Source organism: Anopheles stephensi, chromosome X (genome assembly GCF_013141755.1).
Source record: "Anopheles stephensi strain Indian chromosome X, UCI_ANSTEP_V1.0, whole genome shotgun sequence".
Classification (NCBI taxonomy): Eukaryota; Metazoa; Arthropoda; class Insecta; order Diptera; family Culicidae; genus Anopheles; species Anopheles stephensi.
The window spans coordinates 13,729,656-13,745,623 of NC_050201.1; the positions used below are offsets into that span (position 1 = coordinate 13,729,656).

Sequence of the window (15,968 nt, forward strand, 5' to 3'; positions counted from 1 at the left end):
GAGAGAGAGAGAGATAGAGAGAGAGAGAGAGAGAGAGAGAGAGAGAGAGAGAGAGCGAGAAAAGGTACAACGAGGGTGTGAAAAGGGTGTGAGGGACTGCGGGAAGTGCTGCGGGACCAGGAAGGGCAGCAAACGGTTGGTTGAAAGATTGAACAACTTTCCAGCCTATATATTTGTTGGGTTATGGTACGGTGTCTTTTCCCGCTCGCACGCGTTCGTTCAACTACGCTTTGGGAGTTGACCGAACGTAGACGAAATGGAACGTCAATTGATCCGTGTCGGGTCGTCGGTATGCACGGCGGCCAGTGAGTCTCCGTGTGCGCAGTGATTCTGAACTCCCGCACCGAAAATGCTCAAGTGACCAGCATGATTTTAGTTTAGCTCTCCGCCTTTCCAATGCGTTCCAGCACAACGGCAACGGAGGATATCCCAAACTGCTCTCTTCAAGGAGGAAACAGGGATATGGACTAGCCGTGTGTTAGTCTTTTTCACACCTGTCATTTTCCTGTGGAGCATGAGGCGAAAAAAGAAGGGGTAGAGAGATTGTTCGAGTGTGTCCGAAACCGATTCCCGGGTATCCTTTGTTGCTAGTACCGAGGGACCTGGAACAAGCTCTGGAATTTGTAGATCTATATCGCGAAACGGGGACCCCGGTTAGCATCCAATTAAAATGGCGCCCAGATGATCGAGGTCCCATAAGCTACTCTTAAGCTATTCGTGATGACCAACATTAACTGTTATGCTTATATTTCCATATCTGTTTCCTGCAGAGTTCTCAATTTCTGTAGGACTATTCGGGTCTTCTTTACCTCTACCAATATTGTCCTCTGTGTATCACCGCTCATGACTAGGTTAAAGCTTCCCGGACCTGGAAGGACAATTTCGATCGATAGGGACTCCCAGCAACAACAGCAAAGGAAAGAAACAGGAAAGAATGTCGAAAGCCATACAAGGAAGCATTATTCGCAGCCAGAACATATCGCGGCAGGGTACATGGCGGGTAATGTCCGCAGGATGTAGCGGGTCGACTGTCGCGAACACATTTAAAAACACACACACAGACACACACGGCTAATGTACATGGTGGAAAGATAGTTTCATCGAGCCAAGAAACTGCACACACCCTCATCACCTCCTCCCTCCGCCTTTAGAACTTTTCCTCCCCGCGCGGAGGACATTGGTTACGTCGTGCGTCGTGCACTGTCACACACTGTTCCGGCTGTGACAATGTCGAAGGGATATGAAGTCCTCTCGGTGCGGTGAAAAGCGGAGACCGCCACTCCGAAAAAGGCCGTCATTGCGCGTGTTGTTTGTATGAAAAAATAAAACATAAAACGAGCAGTTTTGTAGGGTTTGTGCGCTACTCTAGTGATGCGGCAACAAACCATCATGCACATCTGCATTGCCCACCTCACCATTATACCAACCTTCCTACCGCAGCAGGCCTTTCTCTCTCTCTCTCTCTCTCTCTCTCTCTCTTTCTCTCTCTCCATTGCATTGTGAAGCCAATTGGCCGCCCCGAAAGAAGTGAAAAAAAAATATGCGAAGGTACTTTTTGATGCAAGATGGTGGTGTGAGGAACGAAAGAGTAATGAACGTGCACATCGCATCATACCTCCCTCATCCTCGGGTTTGTAGACCCCGGCCCGGTGTGTGGCGGCTATGACGGCCACAAATCGACCGAAAAGAAAGCGTATCGCCACTGCTGCTGATGACGACGCTGCGGCCGCCACCACCACCACCGCTACCACCATCAGCCATCTTGGCCAATGTGTGTGTTGTTTGCCGCCGTCAGCCATATTGTTTCCGATTGTTGCCGACGACGATGACGGGGGTTGCCGTGTGTGTGTGTGTATGTGCGCTGCTGTGCGGTGTGTTACGTTTTGGTAGATTTTTTTTTTTTGCTGTTCGTCTTCTCCGTCCGACAGGAGTAGTGTGAGTAGGGTGAGACGGGTAAGCAAATGGCGGGCGTTGAGGGGATAGAATTGTTTTGTTCCTTTGTACCGCCCGGTACTCGGATGTATCTGCATTATCTGTTTGATTCGAAATTCTACCGAACTATAGATGGGGCTACCCGGTTCCAAAGAAATATCCTACCGGCGCTCGGATGTGTAGCTGTAGTAGTATTGCTTGTATTTTCCTACACCAGTAGGCCACGTGCTGGTAAATTTTATTGTACTTTAATTCGCCAGCGCGCGAGTGTGCGCGAGGGGATGTTGGTTCACCCACCTGAAAATAATAATATTTATTTATTTATGTTGTTGTTTTGTTGTTGCCTGCCCATATCCAATCCATCTCGCACGGTTTTCTCACGGCGCGGCGCTGGTTGACGATATGTAACCAATCAGTGTTGATGTTATTGCTTGGATACGGTATGCACGGGGAGAAGGATGGAGGTACGCGGTTCACGCGGGTAGACGGGGGAGGGGAGAGGGGGGATGGAGTGGTGGACTGGTTTGTCAAAAGCATGGAGATTCAATTGCGCAAGAAGCCGGAGACCAGCATTGATGAAACGGTTTGCATGTGTGTGTGTGTATTGCAGAGAGAGAGAACGCGCACTGGTTAAATGATTAAATGAGAAAGCGAGATGGCGCGACATGTTTCAAGCTGCGGGTGCGTGCGTGCGCTTCCGCTCCGATGTTCTCAATTTTGAGCATATACCCAGCTGAAAATTAAGGGGAAATTATACTACGCGCGAATCACACGCACACACGCACACAAGCCTACCTGTATCGTACACACAGCGCCTTAATAATGTGTGCCCGTTTATGGCAGTGGAAATGTGATTCGTTTCAATTACATTTTTAACTATCCATGAAGATATTCGATGTACAGTCATTAGAATCGCCAAAATCTGTCAACATTTTGTCACTAAGGTTTCGGCTTGCGATTGTGTGCGTGAGAGTGTACATTTGCACAACAAAAGTTTGACAGCCCTGCCGAGTGTCAAATCGCCACACACTGACCAGTAGCAGATCGGTCCCCGATGCCTACTATGTGTAGTGTGGCGAGATACGCCTGCGTCTGGTTCTCTCGCTCTCTTTCTCTCTCTCTCTCTCTCGCGCGCGCTCTCGCTCTCTCTTTTGCTAACCCGTCTCACTCGCACTCACGTTCTATTGGTTTTGCGGGCTGTTTGTCAAACAGAGATAGCATGCGAGAGAGAGAGAGAGTGAGAGAGCGCACGAATGTGTGAGCTAGAGAGGACGCTACTTAGCTCTCGGTGTAGTCGCGCCGCGCGTGCTCTTATGTGTGTTTGTGTGTAAAGTTAGTCTCGTCTCGATGTGCGAGAAGAGAAGCTAGTCCAGAGTTTCAGTGCAGCCTGTCAGTGACGACGACGGACGGACGAAAGGAACCGCTCAATTTTTCTTTTTTTTTTGGTTACCGTACATCTGCTTCTTCTTCTACACAAGCAACATCATCCAATCGGGCACAGCACCCGTGTCACAATCAAACCACCATCCAAATTCAAACCCCGCGCGCCGCGCTATAGCGAGCAGTGTGAATTTGCTGCCAAACACACGCGTTGCAAAGGCAGTGTGAGTTTCACAGCAAACGGCGCATAAACAATCGTTCGTGAAAAGGGAGAGCAGAAACAATCTCTATCCGCCCGCGCGACATCTTGAAAAGTTCAACGAAGCGCCATCAGGAGTAGTGTACAGTGTGTGCCGCGTGTGTGTGTGTGTTCCGAGTTTGTTCCTATTTGCGCCTAGAATACAGCGCCGCCGCCACGCCAATCACACCGAATTCTCGCCATTATTAGCGGCGCTCTCTCGGATACACACCAAATCAAACGTCAAGTGTTGTTTGCGCGCGCGTGTGTGTGTTACGGGGAGGGGGGGTAGAGCGCGAAACGCGTAGTAGTAGTAGTAGCGTTCAGAGAAGTAGTGCAGCCCAGGAGTAGCAGCACCAGTAGCAGCGCGCAACCAGCAACGGCCTTTTTTGCCTCTATTCGTCGAACAGTGTACGCTAACCGGGGTACACGACCACGTTACCGGAAAGAGAGCATCAGCCGAAAACCAGCCCGAACAAACGTCGGTTAGAAGAGCCGTCTCTTCCGTAACGAGCGCGGGCGCCTAGAAAGCAACGAGCGCAAGGGAAGCCATGTTGTCCATACGGTAATAGGAAGAAGTGGTTTGGAAATTCTCAGGCCCCCGTTTTGTTGGTAATTGTGATTGCCTGTGTGTGTGTGTGTGTGTGTGGGAAAAAGGGAAGGGACGGGATTTGAACCTTTTTTTTCGCGAATCAGAGTCGTCGGCGCGTGAGACGGAGGTGCGACAGAGACGGGCGAACGATTCCCTTTTCCTCTCCGTTCGCTGTTCAGAGTTGTCAGTTGTGTGTGGACCGAGGATCTCTCAGGCACGCTTTCGCTGAAATTAATGGACGTTGGTGGTACACACTCCGGACCCTGATGTACCTCTGTTTTTTTCGGGTTTTCTCTGTGTGTGCGTGATTGAGCCTTCTGAGCATCAAATTTAATTCTTGATTGATATTTTGCAGGCAAATGCAAACATTCAGGTCATAACATACCTTGGTCCTAGACAGAGTTCTTTCTTCATATTTCGACAAGCAATATCTTTAACTTCAAATTACAAAGACTCTCTCTTCCTAATGGAAGGACATCACGTAGAAGGATCTTGAAATATGGGGACACTCTTCTTAGTTTCCGGATTCTCATGATAGACAGTGTTTCAGAATGTATGCCTAGATAACGACCACCATAAAGCTCTCTGTATCGGTGGATCGATGTATCTCTTGAACCTCCTAAAAGCTGTTAAAGTAATGGATTCTCTAAATATGTATCATTAGTTTGGCAAACTCAATCATAAATGGCTATTTCAACTTCCGAATATTAAAAACCCTGTAAGGTATATCGTCTGACTGGCAGCTGCGGGTATATCGAATAATGTTGCAGTAATTGTACCAGGCCGCCATGATGGATTGTCGGTTGTGTTGTTTTGTACGAATCAACAAATGACCGATACCATGTGTATGTATATGTGTATGTGTCGCGCTCTCTATCGTGACGTTTCCAATTCATAATCGTGTAACCCTGTTTCTTGTCGCCCTGTGTGATGTTACGTATGCCTTGCCTTACTCACCAGTACAGCGCCCCAGGTGTGTCTCCCTTGTGCCTACACAACCACCAACGGTTCCTTGCGCTGTTTGTATCTATGTATATGTGTGTGTGTGTGTGTCCATGGGTCTAATCTTTTACCGGTGTCCTTTTCCCGGTACCTACCTATTGGTTTAACTGCTTCTGTGTTTGTGCGGGTTTAATGTTTAGCTTTGCGCTTTCAATATGGGTAGACATTTCCGTTTTGAACTTGTCCGTCTATAAGACCTATCAGCTCTCTTACCATCTTCTTCTTCTTCCTTGGCACTACAACCTCGAAAGGTCTCGGCCTGCCATTTCTGGCTTTCTGTGACTTGATTTTACCCATAGCAAAGCGGTCCGGATGGGATTTGAACCCCGGTCCTGCCGTGTGAAGACCGGCGCTGCTGTCGCCTCGCCTTCCGGGTCGCCCCAGGCATACCATAGGCATAGCAAAACAGCAGATCGATTCTTGCTAACCGGAACCGAAAATGCTCGCTGCATTGTGACGGCAATAGATGCGAGAGCGTTCCTCTTCCTCCATACCTACCATTATCTGTCTTTATAGCGTGTTCTCATGTTCTTCCTTACTTGTTTTCTATTCCTCTTTCTATCGGTTCCCTGGTGTGACAGATGTCGGCCGGTACGCAGCTGCAGATGGCACCACAAACAACAATAGTACAACAAGTTGGCCAGGTCGACCAATCTTCATCACACCATCACCATACGTCGTCGCACCATCTCCAGCAGCAGCAGCAGCAACAGCAGCAATCGCATCATCACCATCAGCCGCATTTTAACAGTGGCAATCAGCAACAGCAGCAACACCATCAGCAGCAAGTGACAACGGTGCTGAGCACGCACCAGCAGCAACAGCAGACGTCTGCTGCCGCCACGGCAGCACTCGCTGCTGTCCTGTGCGGTGCTGGTAGTGGCAACGGTGGTGGCGGCGGCAGCGGTGGTGGCAGCGGCAACGGCAGCAGTGGCGGCAGCGGTGGAACCTCTGTTAACAGTGTGGGAGGAGGAGGTGGTGGTGGTGGTGGTGGAGCAGCAGCAGGCAGTGGGGGCAATAATAGCGGGGCAACGGGGAACAGTGCCGGCAGCAAAGGAGGGTCCCTGGTCGATACGGCACAGCCGACAACGACCACCGCAACGGCGACCGCTGGAGTGGCGGTAGCGACGGCAACGCCACCCGGCACCACGCCCGCCCTGCATCCACCCGTCCAGGTCGGTAACCTCCAGCAGCAGCAGCATCATCACGCCCATCACGCGAACCAACACCATAACAACAACAAGGATCAGGACTCGAACATGAGCACCGGTTCGTCGCACAGTGATAAGGAGCCGGAAGCGATCATGAGCAGTCCGGCGGCCGGAGCAGCAGCACTGACGGTCGTCGCCACCACCACCACCACCACCCCGACCACGGAGAAGGTAGCGCGGGTGGCCTCGGAACGCAAACGGAAACGGAAGGCCCCGGACGATAATGGGGGACCGGGCGGTGGAGGTGGCACCGGTGGTGGTGGACCGGGAAGCGGTACGGGCGGGGGTCATTTTCGTGATAGTAGAGATAATATTAAGGGTCTGCGGTTGACGCTGCCACACCACAGTGATAATAAGAAGATAAAAGATTTTTTTTCTAAACACCCCGGGCTACCGACGGTGGCCTCGCTCCGCGTGTCCAGTAGTAGTAGTAATAGCCCGTTAGCCGGTGGTGTTACGTGCATCACCTCGATCAGCTCGGTCGGTACCGGTGGCGTTACCACCAATGCGGTCGGCGGTTCACTAGGAGCATTATCCAATTCCCCGCACGTGGATCCGGGTGGCGGTGGGAACGTCGGGTCCACCACCGGCCCTACGCGGAAAAGTCCTAACCCGCAGCAGCAGCAGCAGCAGCAGCAACAGTCACCCCACACTGGTGGTCAATATCCCATGTACCCTCCTAGTCCGCAAACGCCACTCTTGGGCGCCAGCATCGGGGCCAATGGTAACAGTGGCCACAACAACACCGGTACACCCCTGCAGCAGCAACCGCCGGACATGTTTAGCAGTAGTCGGACGCAGCTGCAACAGCAGCAGCAGGTTGCGACCGGTGCGGTCGCTGCAACGGTAGTCTCAACCCCATCGACACCGTCAGCCGGTGGGATCAGTAGCAGCGGCAGCAGTAATAACAACAACAACAATTCTTCCGTACAACAACAAGTTCCTCCATCTGTGTCGGCAGCCATGGCGGCGGCTGCAGCGGTCGAGGCGGCCAAAGCGGCCGCCGCAACGTCTACCCCCTCAGCAACGACGGTACTGTCGCCGATCATTACCCCGCTCGTCAGTGCGACCGCCTCGACCGGTGTGACGGGGTCGGGTGTGTCGTTGCAGCAGCAGCAGCTACAGCAGTACCAGCCGATCGTGCTGGTGGCGAACAACGCTAACAACACTTCGCTAATGCACCAGAAACAGTCGCCATCGGTGGTCGGGTCGACTACCGCCAGTCAGCAGAAGCAGCAGCAAGGCACCCAGCAGCAGCAGCAGCAGCAATCGGCGTCGGTAGGGACGCAGCGTGATTCCCAGAAGCAGACGACGGCAGCCCAGACGGGCAGTGCGTCAACGAACCATCAGCTGCACAGCACCAACCCGACGGCAGGAACGGTGATCAGTACCGGTAGCGGTAACAACTGCAACACTGCCCCCACCGACCATCACCACCAGCAGCGAGTCACGCTTGTGTCGTGCAGTACCAGCAGCAATAGCAGTAGTAACGGGGGTGGTGTGACCGGAGCAATCGGTGCCACGGTCACGACGGGGTCAAACACCCCTAGCACTGACCAGACGATCGGCAGCACCAACACGCCACTGATCACGACCTCCGTTGCGACCTCGACGACCAGCAACAATAACAACAGTGCCGGCGGTGTTACTGGCACCAGCGGTGGCCAGAACAACAGCAATTCCATACTCCAGCTGCCGGGTGGGGCCGTCGTCACCACCACCACCAACAAGTCAATTGCGCAAAAGTTGCAGCATCAGCAATCGACCGTCGCGACAAACACGACACCGGGCGGTGGTGCGCAACAGCAGCAGAGTGATAGCAGCAGCTCGAGCAATAACAATAACAGCAGTAACAACAACAACAACAACAACAACAATGGTAGCAACTTTGGCAGCAAGTTCGGGCAGCAGCAACCATCCACACCGACGACACCGACGGCAACCACCACCACCCTGATGCTGACCAAGTTCGTGCAGACGGATCTGACGCAGGCGGACATTACCGAGCGGGACCACGACTTCGAGAGCAGTCGGACGCGGGTCGACGAACTGTCGCGGTTGTCGGACGAGCAAAAGTGTCAGCTGAACGTGCACCAGAAGGCGATCGAGCAGCACAAGAGCCAGATCAGCAAGTGTGTCGAGGTGGTGAAAAAGCTGCTGAAGCAGAAGAGCAACATCGAGAAGAAGGAGGCGCGCCAGAAGTGCATGCAGAACCGGCTACGGCTCGGACAGTTTGTGACGCAACGGGTTGGCGCCACGTTCCAGGAGAACTGGACCGACGGTTACGCCTTTCAGGAGCTGGCGAAGTAAGTCTGAACATTTTGCTTTCACTTTCCCGGTGTATGTAACTGTGTATCTGTCCTTCTTTCCCCCGCACCTTACAGACGCCAGGAAGAGATCACTGCCGAACGGGAGGAAATCGATCGCCAGAAGAAGCTGCTAATGAAGAAGCGGCCCACCAACAGTGAGGGTGGCCGAAAGCGGAACAATTCCTCGGCGACCGGTGCCGGGTCGGCCGGTACTGGTGGTGCAGGTGATAGGGGTGGCACCGGTCCGGGCAGTACCGGTGTCGGTACGGGTGCGGTCGTTGCGATGGGCAGCGGGGGAGTGGTTGGTGGCAGTGCGGGCAATGTCGGGGGCGGTGGAAGTGGGTCGGCGCTGCATAATGGCAACGACAGTACGTTCCTGAAGCCGGACCCGGTAGTCAGCAGCAACAGCACGTTCACGCTGCAGGAGTACTACGAGTGTGACGAGATACTGAAGCTGCGCCAGAGTGCACTGAAGAAGGAGGACGCTGACCTGCAGCTCGAGATGGAGAAGCTGGAGCGGGAGCGTAATCTGCACATCCGCGAGCTGAAGCGAATACACAACGAGGATCAGGTGGGTTTGTTGGTTTGATGGTGCTTCTGCTATATTACAATTGTTGGTCTAACGTGTTGCCTCTATCTCTCGGCTGCAGTCACGATTCAACAATCATCCGGTGCTGAATGATCGGTACCTGTTGCTGATGCTACTTGGCAAGGGTGGCTTCTCCGAGGTGCACAAAGCGTTCGACCTGAAGGAGCAGCGGTACGTGGCATGCAAGGTGCACCAGCTAAACAAAGACTGGAAGGAGGACAAGAAGGCGAACTATATCAAGTGAGTAGATTGTTGCTAGATATGCTCTTGCGCCTTGGTTTAGGACCTCTCGAGCAATAGCTTGAAGCGAAGACAGGTCAGACCCATCTTCAGTTGTAGACCCAGACTTTTGAACTCTGTTAAAATCTTCCCATATCAACCGTTGTACGTTATCAACCTATCTCTCCGCCCTTTCACGTTATCTGCACAGACATGCACTGCGGGAGTACAACATCCACAAGGCACTGGACCATCCGCGGGTGGTGAAGCTGTACGATGTGTTCGAAATCGATGCCAACTCGTTCTGCACCGTGCTGGAGTACTGTGACGGGCACGATCTGGACTTTTACCTGAAGCAGCACAAAACCATCCCGGAGAAGGAGGCCCGCTCGATCATTATGCAGGTGCGTCCCTACCTAACAAGCGCGTCAAGAAGTCCATCAAGGTTAATCGTTCTTGTTTGCTCTCTTGTCCCCCTGCAGGTCGTATCGGCACTCAAGTATCTGAACGAGATCAAACCGCCGATCATACATTACGATCTGAAGCCGGGCAACATTCTCCTGACCGAGGGCAATGTGTGCGGTGAGATCAAAATTACCGACTTCGGTCTGTCGAAGGTGATGGACGAAGAGAACTATAATCCCGACCATGGTATGGACCTTACGTCACAAGGTGCTGGAACTTATTGGTGAGCAACGCAAGCGCAGTGAGCCCCCTCCTACCCCGGTGGCGTGTGTGTGTCTGTGTGTGTGTGTGTGTGTGCGTGGGGGTGGGGTTAGCGACCTCCTCCAGAGAACTAGCGACAAAACGATTAAGTAGATCGCAAACAAATGGTAGCATTATATGTGGCGTAACGTAACAAATTTGCTTCATTGTTTAGTATAGAAATTGGGGGCACCAAAGCCGTTTTTAAAAGTGGTTGGATTGTGGTTTTAGAACAGTTGAGTTGAAAGCTGTGTGTACAGTCTTTCTTCTTCTTTTTTTTTAGTAATTTACCAACCAAGCCATATACTAATTCTCTGTGTCCTTTTTGTTCTGCTCCCCATTGCTTCTACCATCGCTCGATGCAACGATCCTCTGTTGCGCGGTCTCAGGTATCTGCCACCGGAGTGTTTCGTTGTCGGTAAGAATCCACCGAAAATCTCGTCCAAGGTGGACGTCTGGAGCGTTGGCGTCATCTTTTACCAGTGTCTGTACGGGAAGAAACCGTTCGGCCACAACCAGTCCCAGGCGACGATCCTGGAAGAGAACACAATCCTCAAGGCGACCGAGGTGCAGTTCGCCAACAAACCGACCGTGTCGAATGAGGCGAAGGTAAGATAGATCGTGCCCCCACCTCGGTATGGAGCCATGTGCTTTACGGGCGCTAATTCGCGTTGTCGTCCCTCGTTCACAGAGCTTCATACGCGGGTGTCTCGCGTACCGAAAGGAAGACCGTATGGATGTGTTCGCACTGGCCAAGCACGAGTATCTGCAGCCGCCGGTGTCGAAGCACAATCGGTCGTCGAACGCGCAGAACCAGCACGCCGGTGGACAGAACAGCAGCAGCAGTGGTACCGGTGCCGGTGGTGGTGGTGGCGGTGGCGGCGGCGGCGGTGGAGGTTCGGGTGGGTCGGGCGGTGCCGGTGGTAATCAGGTCGGGCAGCAGACGTCCTTTTCCACCGGCATGTTCGGCAACATGAACCAGTCCAGCTCGTCTTAGCTATTTTTCAACCACAGTGGCAAACTGTTGCCACCACCAGCAGCAGCCTCAACGACCTGCGGAACTGTCGCCTCCTCGATCTCACCATCCTCCTTGTCGCCTGTGGTCAGTGCGGCCGCCAACTCCACCGCACCATCCACCGCGTGTTCCACCAGCGGCACCACGAACCCGCTATCCGCCGGTGGTGGTGCCGTCTCTAGCCAGCCCACCAAAAGCTCGCTTAAGCTGCTTGCCGGTGGGCCCCCAGCACCGCCGGCTCCTCCTCCACCGGCTCCACCACCGCCCCCCATCATTGGTGGCAGCAATCGTGTGATAATGGCGAACGGTGAACCGAAAACACGGAACGAGCGTATCGTGCTGATGGCGGCCAGTGAAACGATCGCCACACTACCGATCGCGGTTAGCAGTACCGGCAGCAGCACTACCACCGCTACGGGCACTACTGGCTTTTTCAGTTTGCACGCTAAGAAGGGTATCATCATTCCGACACCGCTAGCAAGCCGCACGACGAACGGTCGGCGTTTGCTGCATACGGTCGATGAGCTTCCTGCCGTGGTGCCATCGTTCAACCACAAGCCGGTGACGGCTGCCGGACCGGTGACCAGGTGTGGCCGGAAAAGTATCATCTTTAAGCAGCAGCAGCAGCAGCAGCAGGAACAACAGCAACAACATCCGCTCAATACTAACAACAATCAATCGCTTCTACTGCGCCGTCAAACGGACACGGCGAGCAAGCAACAGCAGCAGCCACAGCTGCTGCAGTTCCAACCGTTGCAGGACCACCTACCACCACTGCCACCGAACCATTACGGTGTGGGTGAGGTTGGTGCGGGTAGTCGGAATGGTTGCAGCGTGCTGCTACAGTGCAACAACATCAATCAACCGCTGCTCGGCCTTACCACCACGGCCGTCGCTAAGGGTGGCGTTAAAAGGCAGCAACACCTTCTACTGCTGCGCGATGGAGGAGGAGTAGGAGGAGGGGCAGGAGGCGGTGGAGGAGTGGGTGGCACGTTTGGCCGGCCGGCTGGCGGAACCGGCGGCATCAATCACCATCTGCTGCTCCCACCTGCCGGCGCACCCACACCAGCGGTGTTGGCCTCCACCGCCTCCCCACCACCTTCCCCAGCGTCGTCGTCCTCTTCCACGGTTGTGGCGGCAGCAGCAGCTGCGGCGGCGGCCGCAGCCGCCCACGCATTGCTGGCCGGCCGACGGCACTGCTGGCGAACCGATTAGCGACAGCTGGCAGATTACACCAACCAACACGGGACCGGTGAAGTCTGTGTACGTGTGTGTGTGTGTGAGCGTTGGATGGGCCTCCTCCTGTGTGTGTGCGCGGAAATGCATCCCAGAAACTACTTGCAGCGAAGATAGAAGAAAAAAAAGTCACACATTCCTCCCCACCCCTCCCCTATTGCATACAAACACATGCACACACAAACACACAGGCCAGCACACATGTACACACATACACAAATACACTCACATTACCGAAGGCGTCAAAGAGACAGAGAGAAAACTACCGGATCTGGGACATCAATCATAAACGTAAAGAAAACCACACAACTACTACTACAACTACACAACAACTACTACTACTACTACTATTACTATTAATAGCAGATAGAGGACGCAAGCACAGGCGCGCAGAAGAGGGAGGAGGGAAGGGTCGTCGACCCATTTGTAAAGCGATATAGGATAAGTAGCCACCGTTTTGCTCTGATTTTTCTTTTGTTGATTATCAACCGCCCCATTCTGCGAAAATAATTTAATTTCGGGGAAAAAAAAACCCGGATAGGATTGTACATAATAGTTGCGGGGGGGGGGGTTTGTTTTTTGCAGTGCTCTGCCTTTGTTTTAGAGCCTCTCTTAGAGCCAGCGTAGGTTTGCAGGGAACCTCCCACTACGTGTACAGTTGTTCAGCGCGCGCACCCCCAAAACAGCTCCCCGGGGTCGGTGGCGTCGTGTATCCTGTTGCAGTACCAATCCTGCTAGCAGTCCGTCGTAATCGCCTTTTTTAGTGCCAAAAAAAAAAAACATACAAAAAGAACAACTCCGGAAGCCGAGCAAGTGAAGAGTGGGGGAAAGGGGGTGGATAGTAGCATAAGGATATGCTCTTTTTTGTTCCTCACATCAGTAAAATTTTGCATGTGTGCCCGTGTGTTTGATTCACCTAGAGGCAGACGGGGAGGTGTCGAGGAATGCAGGATGGGTTTGGCTTTAGATTCATTTTAAAATTGGCTTTAAAGCTTAAAAGGTGAATTGCTTGTGCATTTCCTTATCTAGGAAATGTAACCCTAATTGCTATTAAGGTAATAATTGCCTATGCCTTTTTAAATGATCCTCAAACATCCATCAACTAAGTCATGTAATGATGCGCGGACGTCACGCGACTAGGTTCTATTAGATTACCCTTTAGATGGTAATTTCACTATTTTAATCAGTTTATACGATTTTTTTTAACTTGATTTTCCATTCCTAAACAGAAAAAGAGAGAGAGAGAGAGAGAGTGATCCACACAAGATCGGTCACATGGTTGATATAAAAGCAGAAAAGTAGGTTTTAGTTTACTAGAACTAGAACACACACCCACACATACACCCATAGCAGGATTTGTCAAAGGAGCTTATTTTGAGGGGTTTGCGCCCTACTTGCGCTACCTTGAGTTTTGTTAGCGAGCAAAGCCTACTATCCCCCCGTTTTTATTTTATCTCAACGTAAATTATTGCTTTTTAGATCACACCTCGGCGACTCGGCGCAGAAGGGACAACAAGAAGGAGAAGGAAAAGAGCGGATTATCTTAGACGCACGAGCCTAGCATAATATCAGCCATGGGGGGAGAGGGTGGTGTAGGACGATTCTCAAGGCAGGAGAAACAGTGGAGGGAGGTGTGTGCGCACTGCTTAGTAATGAACAGGAAAAGCAAAAGAGAGAGAGAGAGAGGGAGAGGGCGTACTAGAGAGCAAAACGGTTTGGGTTAAATACATACACACACCCTTGTACAGGACACGGCGTAAGCAAAGCACGGTCTAGTTTTTAAGAGCATATTAAATGTAACGACAAATAGCAACATCCCCTACACCCCTTGGAAAAGGCAACAGAGCAAACACTTTGTAGGGTTTTGTAAAAAATAGAAAGGAAAAGAAGAAGTAATAAAAGCATAACAAAAAAAGGGGAAAAAGAGCGACGCTCGCTTCGTTAGTAGGTAGGGCGGGTGGAGAACCGAGCAAAGATGAATTAGCGGATCCTTTCCTTCCTTCTCTACCTACCGCTCACACACACATCCAAGTATGCCTCCGTCGCCACCATCCCCCGCTTTCCCCCTTTACACACCCCCCCACCATCACTATCACCTTACACGGCTCTTAAAACAGCATCAAGTCCCTTAAAAAAAAAACAAGAATTGTAAATGTTGGAGCAAAATCGACGAACAATTGCATACTATGCCACATAAGAGGATGCGCGGTACCTAGAACGTTGCGGTGGTGTAGCAGGAAGAACGAAACAAACCAATGCACTTACACAACACCACCCAGGGCATCCCAGGGCGCGCTGGGAAAGGAGCGAAAGGAGCATGGGATCGTTTATGCTTTTGTTCTAATTTTGTACTATTGTAAATATAAACTGATCTTCTGTGAGAGAACTTAAGCCGTGTGGACACGTCAATGGTTTGGCCTTTTGTTTTGCGCGGTGTCCGACAGACCGAATTTCTTCCTTCTGCCTTTTTTCCTTAATTCCTTGTCGTTGCGCTGTGTGTTGCTTTTAAAAAAAGGCAGTCAAATTTAAAGAGAAAAAAAAAACACTCGTCGTCGTCCCACTAACTCTACCCCCCCTAAAACCGCCACATCTCATACCGGTCCTCAAATCCGTTTTATAAGTAAAGCCGGGCGGCACTCATACAAGGGTAGTGTTGAAAACAGAAAAGTTTGAATAAATGAAGTTAGAAAAAATACGAGAAGAGACAAAACCAACAGCCCCACCCCCACCCACCCCCTTACCCTCTGTAAGGTTCGGCAGGACACTCCGCGTGATACTCATATAGTCATTACGGTATACTTCCTAACTATACAAGTTGAAGAAGAAAAAAAGGAGGAAGCGTATTACAAAAACAAAACTACAAAAATTCAAGCAATTCAAACGCCACAAAACACAAACACAAACACACTGAGAAGCAATGCATTTTCTTTCTTTCACTTGCGCAAGTGAGAGAGATGGCGTGGGGCGCAGAACAAATCCGGGGAGGAAGCAAAACGATACAAATATTTATACAAACACTACTACTAGCCCGGTGTACCCAGGGATGTGTACTAGCTCGCCGACAACTGTAAGCAATCTATAATAGAAGGAAACAAAATGGGAACACAATTGTTGTACTGTTTTTTTTTCTTCTGTTTGTTCGATTTTTTCTCCGTTCCGTTTTTTGTTTGCCTCTGCTTGTTGTTATTCTTCTTACATTCAAGGAGCGATAGGCTGGTCTTATTGGTCCCCATGAAACACACCTACCTACAACGATACAACAAATGGGAGAAAATGGAGGCAGGCGAAGTATGTAGCAGAAGCAATAGGATTGAAATTCCATCGTACACAGCACAGTTTGCTGCCCTTTTTGAGCGCACTGTGCTTAGTTTATACCCAACTCAAACACAAACACAAAAAAAAGGGGGACCGAGAGAAAGTTTTGTGTGCGTGTGTGTTTAATGTGGTTTGAATGTTTGCGGCCAAAGGGTTTAAGTTGTGATGGACGCTGTTGTTAGCTGTGTTTATGGCCGCGTGTCAGGGAATGGAGATATGGTCCTC

General features: G+C 51.5%; 1 protein-coding gene across 2 annotated transcripts in view; it reads left to right on the forward strand.

The window, feature by feature from the left end:
- LOC118509231 (serine/threonine-protein kinase tousled-like 1) overlaps positions 1-11,206 on the forward strand; it is a 30,808-nt gene extending 19,602 nt beyond the window's left edge. Inside the window, exons 1-8 of one of the 2 annotated variants that reach the window (XM_036049549.1) lie at positions 3,232-4,115; positions 5,726-8,661; positions 8,740-9,235; positions 9,315-9,493; positions 9,684-9,876; positions 9,955-10,160; positions 10,567-10,786; positions 10,869-11,206. In XM_036049549.1, coding sequence (XP_035905442.1) covers positions 5,726-8,661; positions 8,740-9,235; positions 9,315-9,493; positions 9,684-9,876; positions 9,955-10,160; positions 10,567-10,786; positions 10,869-11,174 — 4,536 coding nt within the window. In that variant the 5' untranslated portion in view covers positions 3,232-4,115 and the 3' untranslated portion in view covers positions 11,175-11,206. Of the gene's footprint in view, positions 1-3,231; positions 4,116-5,725; positions 8,662-8,739; positions 9,236-9,314; positions 9,494-9,683; positions 9,877-9,954; positions 10,161-10,566; positions 10,787-10,868 lie in introns of those variants that run through there. The other variant, XM_036049542.1, reaches the window with a different exon arrangement.
- Positions 11,207-15,968: the final 4,762 nt, after the last annotated feature.